A 15,851-nucleotide genomic window follows, 5' to 3' on the forward strand; every position below is an offset into this window, starting at 1 on the left:
TCTTGCACCCGAGCCACAACGGCGCAGGAACCACACGCCTTATAGCCCTTGCTACATGAGATGACAGCTTGTAGACCATGCACGTTGCATCAAACATATGGGGCCATCGCCCCAATATGCTTGGTAGACTAAGAGCAACCACAAGTAGAAAAAGGGTCTTTAGTCCCGGTTCTGGAACCGGGACTAAAGGGTCGTTACTAAAGCCTCCCCCTTTAGTCCCGGTTCTTAACACCAACCGGTACTAAAGGCAATTTTATGATATTTTTTTTGATTTTTTTTATTATTTTCAAATTTCTGAATTATTTTAACTTCTAATCTCTAATCACCCCTCATCACTGCTCAATTTAACCTCTAATCTCTAATCACCCCTCATCATTCCAAATCATCTAACTTCCCGGACGGTCACCCATCCTCTCACTACTCCAGCCTGAGCACGCTTAACTTTCAGATTCTATTCTCCCTCGTTTCCAAGTCTGTACTTGTTGTTTACCTGACAATAGTAAGATGTCAATCCTATTAACCCTCAGAAATTTAGCTTGAGCATGAAGTCACACATTTCACTGTTTGAGTTTGAAACTATTGTCCTAAAAACAATAGTTATTTAGTAACACTAATATTTCTTGAATAAGTAGTTTGACCACAGTTTGACCAGATTTGACCAAAATTCAAAAAAAACTGAAATAATTATTTAGTAACACTAATATTTCTTGAATAATTAGTTTGACCACAGTTTGACCACCGTTTGACCAGATTTGACCAAAATTCAAAAAAACTGGAATAATTATTTAGTAACACTAATATTCTTGAATAATTATTTAGTAACACTAATACTTCTTGAATAAGTAGTTTGACCATAGTTTGACCAGATTTAACAAAAATAAAAAAAATAAAAATTTGAGCATAACTTTTTTCCTTTTAGAATTTGAGGATTCTAAAAATTTGCAAACAGGCCGTAGGCGGTCAAAATCGGATGCGGATTTTCGTGCTGAACATTTTCATATATTATACGTTTTTTCTGACATCGTATGCAAAAGTTATAGCCGTTTTACATTTTCCCTACACTTTTTGCAAAACATGTCTAAATTGAAGTTTTTAAATTTTCCTAACTAGTAGATGTAGTAACATAACTACATCTCGAAGGATTTTAATTTTTGAAGTTTTTATCATTTTCTTTTGCTTTTTACAAAACCGAAAAGGCGATCCACGGGGGGGGGGGGGGGGGGGGGGTAGAGTTTGAAAATGGGACCTTTAGTGCCCTTTAGTCCCGGTTCGTGTCTCAAACCGGGACTAAAGGATTTAGTCCCGGTTTGAGACACGAACCGGGACTAAAGGGCATGGCACCCTTTAGTCCCGGTTCGTGTCTCAAACCGGGAGTAAAGGGCTCAGGTGAACCGGGACTAATGCCTTAGCCGCACGAACCGGGACCAATGCTCACATTAGTCCCGGTTCGTGACTGAACCATGACTAATGTTAATATTGCCCTGTGACCAAAGCCCTGTTTTCTACTAGTGAACTCTAGCAGACCCCGCATCCTCCCGACCCGCAAAACGTTTTTGCAGTTCGCGGAAAAACGTCTTTGCGGGTCGGCGTGGACGGCTGCAGTTGCAGACCCCGCATAATGGACCCGTAAAAAAGGATATTCCCATAATATGCTTTTTTACGGGTTGGGGTTGCGGCGTCTGATCTGGCGCATCTCCTCCCGGCCCGCAAAACTTAAATTTGCAACTCAATTTGATCTAGCATATTGCATTGCTTTGACAACGTTGGATACAAAAAGCATCACCAAATCTTTGCTAGAATAGCAAGACTAAAGAAAACAAGAACTACAAGAATGCATTTTAGAAGATTTCCAATTTCCATAGCTGCTCCCACTAGTTGGACTAATATCTTCTTCATGCATTCGTTGTTGATCTGTGGATTCTTCATTTTGCATTCTTCTTTCTTCATCTTTGGTTCGGAAGAAGTAGATGTTGCTTCCCCTCTAGTTGCACATGCAGCTGCATCATTGCCTTCGATTGTACTAAGGAGTGCACTAACATCTATTAAATTTCTTTCTATCAACAAATCAACGTATTGCCCTTCCCAAAACCAAAATGAGCATCTTTCGTCCTACACAAAAGAATGAGCAAGCTCGAAGTGAGCCACCGCAATTTAGCTAAAGAATGAACTGTGAAACGAGCTACCGCAAGTGCACGTACCCCGTCGTTTTCGCATTTGAAGAACACCCATCTGGGGTGCTTCGGCGTGCTCGAAGTGAGCCGCAGCACTTTCCGCGTGCAGTCGTCGCACTCTATGAGCGGCATCGGCAAGCCACAAAGACGTTGCGCGAGCACCGAGCCCGGTGGGCGGCTGGACGAGTACGGCGGGCGGACGAACTCGCACCTGCATGTGGCGATGTGCCCTTGCCTGGGCTGCGGGAGAGGCTCCCCGACCACTCCATCGCTTGGGGCAGCAACCGACGGCCGAAAAAAGCCAAATCCGGCGGCCCGCGATGAAGTGCCGCAGATCTGCAAATCCGGCGGCCCGCCGACGCAGGGGGGGGGGAGGGGGGAGGCCTCGTGCGCGTGGCGGCCTTCTGGCGTGCTCCTGCCGGCTGCGGTCGCCGGAATCTTGGGCGGCGGCACGAGAGGGGAGAGGAGAGGTGGTTGGTGGGAGAAAGCGCGGGATGAAATGTCCCCCCACCAACCGCTTCCGCTTATATGCAGGGCACTGCAGCCGCGAGGGGGAAACCCGCGTTTTCCCGGGTTGGACTCGGGATTTTGCCGCGCCCCCTAAAAATTTTTGCGGGCCGGGGCGGGATTTTCCGCCCCGACCCGCATTTTGGCGGTTATTTTACGGGTCGGGGCGGGATGCGGGGTCTGCTAGAGTTGCTCTAACCCCTTAGATCGCGTCACTTTGTCTAAATATATAAATCATCAGTAGTTTGGTAGCCTAAATATATAATTTTGTCCGGGCTCACAGCTGGGCAGTTTCTAACCACGATAGTTAGATCTGAATTCATTGGTTTACCATTGTTCTTCTTCTTCCTCTTACTGTCCTCCTCGCGGCAATATCCCCATTCAAGCTCATCTCTCATGGCATCATTGTCGAACAAACGTCAAGATATTAGCCTAGAGGCGGCTCTAGTGAACAATGTTAACCATAATCTTCTACTATAGCGGGCTCTCCTCACTCGACTCTATTGCCAACTTGTCATTGTCTCGCCGGTATCACTGTCGACTTCGCCTTATGGCTCGAACCACTTGGATGAGGTATTTTGCTTGGACCAGGTATTTATTGTGCCGCAAGAAGGAAAAATGATTGGGCTTATCGAGTTATATTAACTTGTCGCCCTTCTAGTAATGTGACACTAATGCAAATTATTTTCACATCATAGCCAAATTTTCAGTGTCGAAGAGGTTTGCGAAATGGTTAGGTTTAGTAAAAAAAAATAGAGGTTTGTTTACTAGTAGATATTTCTTTAAAGTCAATTTTGTCAAAAACCACTCAACTGCAACTCAATCATTTTTTTAATAATTAAAGGGGCCACACTGCCCACATTTTCATCCAAGGAAATGGATTTTATTGCAACTGAATTGTTGGCAATGAACCGAATCAGAAAAGTAACCTGAAAAAAAAGCTATACTGGCCAGTTACTGCAACTGCAACACGACCTCTCCCTCGTCGCGAGGCTTACGCACACCATCATGATGCCGGTGGACGGCGAGAGAGAAGCTCCGCACCAAGGAGAAGTGAGGACCGCTGTCTCTGGCTTACTAGCAAGCTCTACGCACCCCGTCGCCCGGTGGCAGAACCAGAGGTGAGGACCAAAGCTTGGCGCATCTCTGCTTCTACCTGCGGCCGGCGGCGCCGCCTGGTCCAGCGCGAGCGTGATGGTGGTGACGGCGGAGAGTGGTCTGCGCGCGGCCGCGGCAGCGATGGCCGTGTAGCACGAGGTCTCCGTGGGAGTCCAAGAACCGGGTCTGCGTGCGGCCGTGGATGCGACGCCGGCGGAAGCCGTGGTTCGGAGGAGGAGGAAGCGGCCGGAGGCCCGAACCGAGTTCCGCGGCGTGACCCGGACAGGCAAGGGCACGTACCGGGCGCAGATCACGGACCCGAAGGCGAAAGCGCAGATGTGGCTCGGCACGTTCTGCACCGCCGAGGAGGCCGCCAGAGCCTACGACGCCGCGGCCGTCAAGCTGTACGGCTCGGCGGCCAAGCCCAACTTCAGGCAGTCACCCATGGCCACCGCCGCTGGTGACGGCGTCGCATCGCACCTCTCCTGCGCCACAGCCGAGCCGTCCTCGCCGGTGAAGAAGAAGAAGAAGAAGAAGAAGAAGAAGAAGAAGAAGAAGAAGAAGAGGAAGAGTGATAGGCAGTTCCGCGGCGTGTTCCAGACACTAGGGGGCAGGTACGGGGCGGAGATCAAGCACCGCAAGATTCTGCGGCAGCTCGGCACCTTCGACACCGCCGAGGACGCCGCCAGAGCGTACGACGCCGCGGCCGTCGAGCTGCACTGCGCGAGGGCTGTTACCAACTTCAAGGCGGGCGGCGGCGTCTCCGAGCCGTCCGGCGAAGCGGCGGGGAGCGTGAAGATGAAGGTGGAGGAGCCAGGCGCGAGGACCGAGCTCCAAGGCGTGCACGGGCAACTGGGCGGCGAGTGCAGTGCGCAGACATGGGACTCCAAGGACTTTGACCTCCTCGACGACTTGACGGAGCTGCCGGCGCTCGACTTCTCGGACAGCCTGATCCCAGGCCCGCTGCTCGCCGGTCTGCGGACCGACCTGCCGGCGGCGGAGCGGCAGCTGGTGGACGAGTTCATCAAGGACATGAACTTCACCGACGTGGGGAATTAGCAGGCGTGAATTAGCGAGGAACCAGGGCCAATTTTGTCCGGTTTGAGTGGCTGACTACCAAAATCATCTTATGTTTGTTGTTCTGGTTACAGGAAAATATGAATATATGCAGGACAAAGTTCAGTCCATGGTTTGAGGATGCATGAATCTGACTGGAGTGTGTTTTGCTATTATCAGCTCTAGGAAAGGAGGATTGATTACGACGTTTATTCTCACAATTTGCTAATTTTGTGTTGCCGGAAATTTTCGTAAACCTGAGAAACTTAAATTTGCACATTGGACAGGCTAAACTTGCACTTCGAAAATCATGCAACTTATGTGTAAGTTTATATATGAAGTTATTAGTTTGTGACTCGTTGGATGTTGATCCAACGGTACCCAAATATTTCAAACAAGATAAAAGCAGATGCTAGCGAATTAGCCCAAGTCAACACAAATTGGATTCTAAACTTCAACTCGGATTAGCCTTGTTGGAGTTATATTGTCGATTAAGTGCTACAAGGCTCTAGGCAGACTTCAGTAGGGGAGCGGTGACAGCAACGCGCCGGCTACTCGTTCTGACGACAGTAGTGATCTATAGAGGGTCCTCGATTTAATTTCATAATGTGCGGGATGCTTTGCATTTCTGGTTAAACTTTATAGCAGATTCGGGTATTTGCACACACAAAAAAGGTTTTAGGTTTGTACCAGAGATTTAAACATAAGAATTAAGCCATGGTCAAAGATGAGAATTAAGCCCGAGTAAGCCAAATTTCGGTCTAGATGAAAAGAAAATAATAAAATAATATAATGTTCACACAATTTTCTTGCATACGTTTCTCTTTATCTAAATATATTAAATTATATTGGAAGTCAGAAAAGCTTTGGTAGCTGCCAATATAATTTTGACACATATACCACTAACGTCAAAGAAAATTCAACTTATTTAATTTCCTATTATGGTTAATTATAAGCAATATGTTGTGTTTATTTGTTCGTGGGCATTGTGTTGTAACTTTTCTTGCAATATTTGCCACCCCCAGCGCAGTCCACCAAATGTGCTTGGGAGTATTTTGTTATTTTGATAATTATTTTTGAAACTTTGGTTGAGTCAGGGGAGCATGTGTCGCTGCCGAGAGCACAAAATACACACTCCATCCCCAACCATCATCTAGTAACAATATCTTTTTTGGGTGCATATTAATGATTCTTAAGAAAAGCTTCATGTAAAAGTTACAGGAACACATGTAGATCACAAAAATGTGCAACATTATGAAATTTGTGAACCAAAAAAGTGTCCAAAGAAAGAAGAGATTTATGTGTCTCACTGCAGATAAAAAAACTCCATAATTTTCTTATCCAACTCACATTCTCTTGTAAATGTGGATTTCCTTGTGCGGGGCTTATATATGTAGATTTTAGAATTTCACTGATGTAGACGAAACAAACACAACAATGATATACAATCACAAATTTTCTATGGCAATGGCTATAGGGTCCTCGTAAATCATAGAGCAATAGTGATACATAAAGCAATAGAGGTGGCATAAAAAGTAGTACAGAACTCTTGTTCATCCATTGCACAGAGAAAAGATGTCCTTTGGAGGAGGAAAAACAGACGGAGTACCGCAGCTGTGCCGCAGCCTTTTCAGAGTCCAGAGGGTGTCGCCCAGTACTTTGGCCTTGGCCGGGTTGGCGAGAATGGCTGGCAGAGCTCCTTGTGCCGTTCCCTTCTGGCTCCTGCTGTCCCTGCGTCAGCCCGTGCGTGTGGCGTGTGCCTCGACCGTGCATGCACACGGCCCCCCAAAGCACCGGTGGTTCATGCGGTTGCCCATCTAGTGCGACACCCGTGCGCCTAAGTTTTGGCCTCTGGTAAGCTGCTATAAGATACTCCATCTGTTCCAAAATAAGTGTCTCAAACTTAGTATAATTTTTGGAACAAAAGAAGTAATTTTTTTTACAAAAACAAGATACAGAGTTTTAAAGTACTCTGTGCGGTAAATTCATCATTTCAGTAGCCCAAGGCCACAAACAATATGATGTTTCACAATAACAAATATATATGTCCTGCTAATCTTTTGTCTGGATTCACACAGTGGATTCACATATGGGCACTACGAGCAAATAAATTGGTCATTCGGTCTAAATTCAACGTTTTTTCGGTTACGCCTTTTCTTCTCCATCCTCCTATTACCGTCACCGCCGTCCTTCATTCAAGCTAACCCCTCATGGTAGCATTGTTGAACGAGCATCAAGAATTGTTAAGGAAATCGGTAACTGGTAGCTGCTCGGTCGGCTTGGAAGTAGCGATTAATCGATGAATCGGCCTATTAACTGGATTAATCGGTAAATTAAATAGAAATCTGCTAACATATATCTAATTTTTAAGGTATTATTCCGTATTCTAGAGCCCTCAACTATGTAATATACCAAAAATGTTACGATTTGGTCGAACTCTAGCTATTCAGGGGTGATAGGCGAATGGGAGGGCCTACGGGCCAAAAATTTGGGCTTTGTTTGCCCCTAAGTTAATGGGCCAGCAGCGATTAATCGCCCTGACAACTATTAATTAATCGGTCTCATAGGCAAGTTAATCGGCCTGAGAAGTTAACGCAACAAATAGGTGCTATTCGATTCGGCCATCCTACGAGTAGCGATTAATTGGCCCGTTAACTGATTAATCAAATGAATTCTTGAACATTATTCAAGATACCATTCGATTGGCGGCTCCAGTGACACCGTTAACCATATTCTTTGACTCTAGTGAGGTCCCTCACTCGACTCCACCATCACCGGCTTCCCCGCATCGGCGTGACTTTGTCTTGTGACTCAAACGACATGTAGGTCTTCTGCTTGGACGGGGTTTGTTAAGTCGCAAGAATATAAAATCACTTCGCTTGTCGGGTTATATGAACTTGTCGAAGTAGGTTCTCTTTTGCATGTAATTTTAATATGACACTAGTGCTTTCATTAAAATGACAATGTAAACGCCTTTGTTGGATGCCACGTGCTTGCATGTTTGAAAAAAATAAATCATGAGAAGCAAGCTCGTGACGCGGAGTTACATTTTCAAAATAACGCTTCAAATGTGTGCGCAAAATTTTAATTGCTCGTTTTTAGTAATGTGCACAAAACAATGCTATTAGAAATTGCTTCAAATCCAAACAATTCATAACATATGGTTTGTACTATGAATTTTCCTTCATGACTCATACTTGCATTTCCCAAATACCCAGTCCATGCTCCAAAATTTGTAAAAATGCAATCAATTTCTCATACTAATTGTGCAAGCAATAGTGTTATTAGGGACTTGCTTCTATTCTAAACAATCCATAATAGACCACCATCTTTTTTTAATAGATCGTCATCTTATCAGTTTATGCTTTTGGCTATGAACTTTTTTTTGTGTGAGACATAGTTGCTTTTAAAAAATGGCAGCGCATGACCTCAAAATTGTAGAAAGGCAATTTTGAGGCCCATTTTAATATAGTACTATGCAAGCAGAACATATAGTAAACAATTTTACCAAAACAATTTCACATAAGATGTTCAACTTATATGTTAATGCCAGAAAAGTATATTTATACAATATCAATTTGTTTTTATGCAGGAATATATTTCTACACTTGTTGGTTCAAGCTAGAAAAGCATGTTTACACCACAAATTTACTTCTGGTGACTCAAAATGGCCTTCTCAATAAATTTGTCGGAATATGCCCGTGCATGATCTAATTTCAAAGATCTCGGCATGAGGAACACAACCGTGAATATGCACTTCAGTTTGAAAGCTCGGATCAAAAGTAAAGTTTTTTTTTGAAATTTTGATTTGAAATTGGTTTGAAAGTAATAAAGCTTGACAACACTTGCATGTAGAGAAGAGAAGTGTGGGGCGGGAGCTGCTCCTCACGGTGAAAAGAAAAGCGCACGACGCCCATATGGCTCCAGAACCCACAAAGTCAGAAAAGAAAGGGAGTAACCTGACATCTTTACCGGCCAGTTACTGCAACACGATCTCTTCCACGCTGCAAGGCTTATGCACGATCATGATGCCGAACCAGGGCCTGCACATGCTCCTCCTTGTGGCAGAGCCGCCCGGTCCAGTGCGAGCGTGATGGTGGTGGCGGCGGAGAGTGGTCTTCCCGCGGCCGCCGTGCAGGCGATGGCGACGGATGAGCAGCACGACGAGCCCGTGGGAGCCCAAGATCCGGCTCTGCGCGCGGCGCCGGTGGAAGCTGCGGGTAAGAGGAGGAAGGCGGCTCGGCCGGAGGCCCGTACCGAGTTCTTCCGCGGCGTGTCCCGTAGGCCCAGCGGCAGGTACGGGGCGCTGATGAAAGACCCCAAGGACAAGGTTCAGGTGTGGCTCGGCACTTTCGACACCGCCGAGGAGGCCGCCAGAGCGTACGACGCCGCGGCCGTCAAGCTGCTCGGCGCGGCGGCTGTTACCAACTTCGAGCAACCACCCGTGACCGCCGCTGATGATGACGGCGTCGCGCGGCACCTCCCCTGCGAGTGCGAGTGCGAGGGCAAGGGCGCCACGGCTGAGCCGTCCTCGCCGGTGAAGAAGAAGAAGAAGAAGAAGATGATGATGAAGAAGAAGAAGAAGGCTGTTAGGCATCTCCGCGGCGTGAGGCAGACGGCAATCGGCAGGTACGGGGCGCAGATCGGGCACTCCAAGACCATGCGGTGGCTCGGCACGTTTGACACCGCGGAGGACGCCGCCAGAGCGTACGACGCCGCGGCCGTCGAGCTGCACGGCGCGAGGGCTGTCACCAACTTCAAGCCAGGCGGCAGCGTCTCCGAGTCGTCCGGCCATGCGGCGGGGACTAGGGTGAACGCGCCGACCGAGCTCCAAGGCGCGCACGGGCAACTGGGCGGCGAGTGCAGCGCGCACACATGGGACTCGAAGGAATTTGGCCCCGTCGACGACTTCCCGGAGCTGCCGCCGCTCGATTTCCCGTACAGCCTGATCCCAGGCCCGCTGCTCGGCGATCTCCGGACCAACTTGCCGCCGGCGGAGCGGCAGCTGGTGGACGAGTTCGTCAAGGACATGGACTTCACGGACATGGTGAATTAACAGGTGAAGTAAATTTGGTATGTCTGCGTAAATTAAAAGCGATTAAAAGCAAACAAATTAGGGCCAATTTTGTCGGATTTGAGTGGCTGGCTATCGCCGGGTGATCAAATTCATCTTCATCTTTGTGTTTGTTTTCATGGTTCAAGTTCTGTCATACTTCCACATACCGAGTGATTGCAAGAAAAAATTCTGTCAAATGTATGCTTGCTACTAGACGCATGCATCTGACTGGATTTGTGTTTTGCTATTATCAGGTCTAGAAAGGATAATGGTTCTTGCTAACTTCCAGTTGCATGAAATTTTTCGTAAATCTCATACACCTAAAATTGCACCTTGGTTAGCCGAAACTTAAACTTTCCAAATCATGAAGCTTCAGTGCAAGTGTTGTCCATAGGTTATGTAGGAATTTAAATTTTCGTAAATCTCATACACCTAAAATTGCACCTTGGTTAGCCGAAACTTAAACTTTCCAAATCATGAAACTTCAGTGCAAGTTTTGTCCATACGTTATGTAGGAATTTAAATTGAGGTATTCATAGCTACTTCCTATATCATAATATATGTCGTTTTAGCAGCTCAAATTGAACTGATAAGACATCATATATTATGGTACAGAGGGAGCACATATTAATCCAAAGGCTTCAAAATAGACCGAGGTATACAAATATTTCAAGGAACCTAAAAGAATGGACGCTCCTTTATTTTTGTACCGGTGAGTAGAGCAACTTTATTTGAAAACACTAACAATTGGCCCAATGTTAATATAATTTACATGCCAAACTCCAATTTGGTTAACCTAGGCCTTGTTAGAGTTGTGCAAGGTTTTGGGTTTGTACCGTTGAATGAAAAAGGAGAATTAAGCCCAACTAGTCCGAATTTTTGGTGTAGAGAATAGAAAAGAATCTACACCAATGAGCCATTGATGTCGCTGAAGCGGACACCGTCGAGATAGGGAGACCGTAGGAGAAAATGTTCACCACATCAGCGTCGTTGCCACTACGTAACCGTACTAAAAGCCACAAAGCGAGAAAAACTAGAGCTCCATCAATAGGCCGGGGCATCCACCCCTAGACCCGATGAGCCCGCGGACGAGGAGGAGGGCGTCAACCTACTGGCGGAGGAGGGGTGGCGGCGCGGTGCGATCAAAAAAATCTTCTATAAAGGATCGGAGAGGAGAGGAAACTTCTCTCAGATCAATCGCGGCGATACATGAGAACAACACTGAATACATTGGAAGTCAAAACAACAAAAGCTTGAGTTAGAGCGTAAGTCGGTGGCTTTTTTTAATCATTTTTGAAAGAGATAGATTGATCAATGGTTGTTGTATAATGGAGAATTTATACTGTACCACCAATCTCAAAGACAATAATTTCTTTTTGGTCAACTATAAGCATTTTATTGTGCTTTTTTTTGCAGGCACATGTGCTAAGTTTTGTTTAAATATTTTCCATCCCCAACCGTTGATATATAGCCAAGGCTATTATTATTTTTGCGGGTGATATAGTCAAGGATATTTGACTACCGTTGGTCTCACATATGAGCGAATTACTAGGCTTATAGTAAAAAAAATTGCAAGGGTAAAACTGAGTTTATTCCATAGCCACTGGATTACAGTCAGGTAATACAAGATCATGAATAAAGGGAGGAGCTCGTTGTAACCAACAAGCGGTACTACGAGCCGTACAAGCATAATTAGCTAGACAATGTGATACCCTATTTTGAGAATGAGTTATCTTAACCGGAATAAATTCCCGCTCTAGAAGGAACGACTTGATTTCATCGACCAGGTGGCCATTAGGCGACTTGACCAGGGATGCATTAGACAAGGATGAAAGAGCTTCCATAGAGTCCAACTGCACCATAACCGGAAGATTAGACCATTGAAGGACTAGAGACATCCCTTCCCGAATTGCCTGTATCTCTGCTTCAAGTGCATCATTGCAGAAGAACAGCAAACGGCATGCAGCAAAAATAACTTCACCCATACACTTCCTGAGGACCATGCCAACACTGGCTGTACCGTCATCCGGCGAGAAAGAGCCATCCACTGACAGTGCCAGCCAACCCTACCCAAGGTGGATCAGGTGGACGCGGTCGGACAACAGTTTTCGGAAGGGAATCAGCGACGGAATATTTGCCTTTAATTATTTGTTCAGTACTCAGAAAATGCAGTTATGTCTTAACGAAATACACATGGCGATGTCTTTCCAGACAGGAGAACACAATCACGGTGGCACCCTTTTAACTAGCTAAAAACAATATAGTACTAGTATATGCGTGAAATTCCCTGGTACTATGGCGATGTCTTTTACGGGAAAGGTTTGTTGTGGTGGACAGAGAGAGGCCAATGCTTGCTCGTTCGTTGCACGGAGAAAAGGTTTGGGGGTCGCCTTTGAAGACAAAACAGGTGCAGCCGTGCAGGTGCAGGAGCACTGCTGCAGCCTTTTCAGGCGCCAGAGTTCGCTGATACGGTGGGTCTCCGTCTTTCGGAGGCAGCGGAACTGTACTTTTGGCCCGGTTGGTGAAAGTGGCAGGGAGGGAGCTCCTCCTGCCGCGCTCCGGTGGATCCTCGTGACGCCGCCTCCTGCGGCCCCCCATGCCTCGCTGTGGCCCGCGGCACGCGTGAGCGCGAGCGCGCGCACGGCGACGGAGCCTTCGGCCCCGTCTTGTCACTTGTGCGAGATGCGGGTTGGCAGGAATTTCTCATGATTATTAACGGGAGCCGTGTTGCCATGGCAACTTGAGCCGTACTGCAAGTTCATGTGTGAGTCGGGTTGCTGCTGCAGGTTGTAGCTTAGCTGTGTTGCCATCGCAACTCAAGTGGTGTTGCAAGTCCCTATGTCTACCATGCGTGCGTGGGTGCGTTGTGCATCATCCGATCAAAATCAGGTCTGACGATAGCAATGCGGCTGGCGCGAGCCAGCTGTCAGTAAGTTGTTTTGAAGTGTTTTTCTAGTTATTATCAGTACAAAGTGATAAATCCGAGTTGATTTTGGGTATCAACCAAACCATGTTAAGGTTGATAAATTGATAATGCATTCTTTCTGCTACTTTGTCATAACTCAAACACGATGACATCTTAAGGGCGTTCTTTACCATTCCCCTGCATGTTCAAAATAGGAAGAACTGACAAAAGCTGATTTACCCCTAAACATCCCTACTCGTCTGAACTACCCCCCCCCCCCCCCCCCCCCCCCCAAATTTCCCCATCAATATGAATTGATACTGTGTTTCTAGTACTTTATACCGACTCGGTGACTCGGCTCTGAGGGCATCTTCCAATCCCCCCGTTTTCTCTTTCCTCCCCTACATCTTGGGAAGAGGTAGGGGCTTCTGGTGGATAACCACACTGAAGGAAATATGCCCTCGAGGCAATAATAAAGTTATTATTTATTTTCTTATTTCATGATAAATGTTTATTATTCATGCTAGAACTGTATTAACCGGAAACATAATACATGTGTGAATACATAGACAAACAGAGTGTCACTAGTATGCCTCTACTTGACTAGCTCGTTGATCAAAGATGGTTATGTTTCCTAACCATAGACATGAGTTGTCATTTGATAAACGGGATCACATTATTAGGAGAATGATGTGATTGACTTGACCCATTCCGTTAGCTTAGCACTTGATCGTTTTAGTTTTCTGCTATTGCTTTCTTCATGACTTATACATGTTCATATGACTATGAGATTATGCAACTCCCGATTATCGGAGGAACACTTTGTGTGCTACCAAACGTCACAACGTAACTGGGTGATTATAAAGGTGCTCTACAGGTGTCTCCGATGGTACTTGTTGAGTTGGCATAGATCGGGATTAGGATTTGTCACTCCGATTGTCGGAGAGGTATCTCTGGGCCCTCTCGGTAATGCACATCACTATAAGCCTTGCAAGCAATGCAACTAATGAGTTAGTTGCGGGATGATGCATTACGGAACGAGTAAAGAGACTTGCCGGTAACGAGATTGAGCTAGGTATTGAGATACCGACGATCGAATCTCGGGCAAGTAACACACCGATGACAAAGGGAACAACGTATGTTGTTATGCGGTTTGACCGATAAAAATATTCGTAGAATATGTAGGAACCAATATGAGCATCCAGGTTCCGCTATTGGTTATTGACCGGAAACGTGTCTCGGTCATGTCTTCATAGTTCTCGAACCCGTAGGGTCCGCACGCTTAAAGTTCTGTGAGGATCAGTATTATGTGTTTTGTGTTTTGATGTGCCGAAGGTAGTTCGGAGTCCCGGATATGATCACGGACATGACGAGGAGTCTCGAAATGGTCGAGACGTAAAGACCGATATATTGGAAGCCTATATTTGGACATCGGAATGGTTCTGGGTGAAATCGGGATTTTACCGGAGTATCGGGAGGTTATCGGAACCCCCCGGTAATTGTATGGGCCTTAATGGGCCATAGTGGAGAGAGAGAGAGGAGGCCAGGGCAGGCCGCGCCCCCCCTCCCCCTCTGGTCCGAATTGGACTAGGAGGGGGGCCGCACCCCCCTTTCCTTCCTCCCTTTCTCTCCCTTCCTTCTCTCCTAGTCCAACTAGGGAAGGGGGGGGAATCCTACTCCCGGTGGGAGTAGGACTCCTCCAAGGCGCGCCATAGCTAGGCCGGCCCTCCCCCTCCTCCACTCCTTTATATACGTGGCCAGGGGGCACCCCATAGACACACAAGTTGATCATTGATCTTTCTTAGCCGTGTGTGGTGCCCCCCTCCACCATAATCCACCTCGGTCATATCGTAGCGGTGCTTAGGAGAAGCCCTGCGTCGGTAGCTTCATGAACACCGTCACCACGCCGTCGTGCTGACGAAGCTCTTCCCTGAAGCTCTACTGGATCATGAGTTCGCGGGACGTTGATGTCTACTACGTAACCTTCTTCTTGTAGACGTTGTTGGGCCTCCAAGTGCAGAGGTTCCCTCAAGTGGATGACCTAAGGTTTATCAATCCGTGGGAGGCGTAGGTTGAAGATGGTCTCTCTCAAACAACCTTGCAACCAAATAACAAAGAGTCTCTTGTGTCCCCAACACACCTAATACAATGGTAAATTGTATAGGTGCACTAGTTCGGCGAAGAGATGGTGATACAAGTGCAATATGGATGGTAGATATAGGTTTTTATAATCTGAAAATATAAAAACAGTAAGGTAACTAATGATAAAAGTGAGCACAAACGGTATTGCAATGCTAGGAAACAAGGCCTAGGGTTCATACTTTCACTAGTGCAAGTTCTCTCAACAATAATAACATAACTGGATCATATAACTATCCCTCAACATGCAACAAAGAGTCACTCCAAAGTCACTAATAGCGGAGAACAAACGAAGAGATTATGGTAGGGTACGAAACCACCTCAAAGTTATTCTTTCTGATCAATCTGTTCAAGAGTCCGTAGTAAAATAACACGAAGCTATTCTTTCCGTTCGATCTATCATAGAGTTCGTACTAGAATAACACCTTAAGACACAAATCAACCAAAACCCTAATGTCACCTAGATACTCCAATGTCACCTCAAGTATCCGCGAGTATGATTATATGATATGCATCACACAATCTCAGATTCATCTATTCAACCAACACAAAGAACTTCAAAGAGTGCCCCAAAGTTTCTACCGGAGAGTCAAGACAAAAATGTGTGCCAATCCCTACGCATAAGTTCACAAGGTCACTGAACCCGCAAGTTGATCACCAAAACATACATCAAGTAGATCACGTGAATATCCCATTGTCACCACAGATAAGCACATGCAAGACATACATCAAGTGTTCTCAAATCCTTAAAGACTCAATCTGATAAGATAACTTCAAAGGGAAAACTCAATCCATTACAAGAGAATAGAGGGGGAGAAACATCATAAGATCCAACTATAATAGCAAAGCTCGCGATACATCAAGATCGTAACACCTCAAGAACACGAGAGAGAGAGAGAGATCAAACACATAGCTACTG

General features: G+C 46.2%; 1 protein-coding gene across 1 annotated transcript; it reads left to right on the top strand.

Annotated features, from left to right (window-relative positions):
• The first annotated feature begins 4,112 nt into the window (after positions 1–4,112).
• On the top strand, positions 4,113–4,835 carry LOC109753380 (APETALA2-like protein 5). The gene is made up of 2 exons (XM_020312289.1): positions 4,113–4,289; positions 4,377–4,835. Exons 1-2 carry the CDS (start codon positions 4,113–4,115, stop codon positions 4,833–4,835), a joined length of 636 nt encoding a protein of 211 aa, XP_020167878.1.
• The last annotated feature ends 11,016 nt before the right edge of the window (positions 4,836–15,851 follow it).

This window comes from Aegilops tauschii, chromosome 6 (genome assembly GCF_002575655.3).
Source record: "Aegilops tauschii subsp. strangulata cultivar AL8/78 chromosome 6, Aet v6.0, whole genome shotgun sequence".
NCBI classification, from domain to species: domain Eukaryota; kingdom Viridiplantae; phylum Streptophyta; class Magnoliopsida; order Poales; family Poaceae; genus Aegilops; species Aegilops tauschii.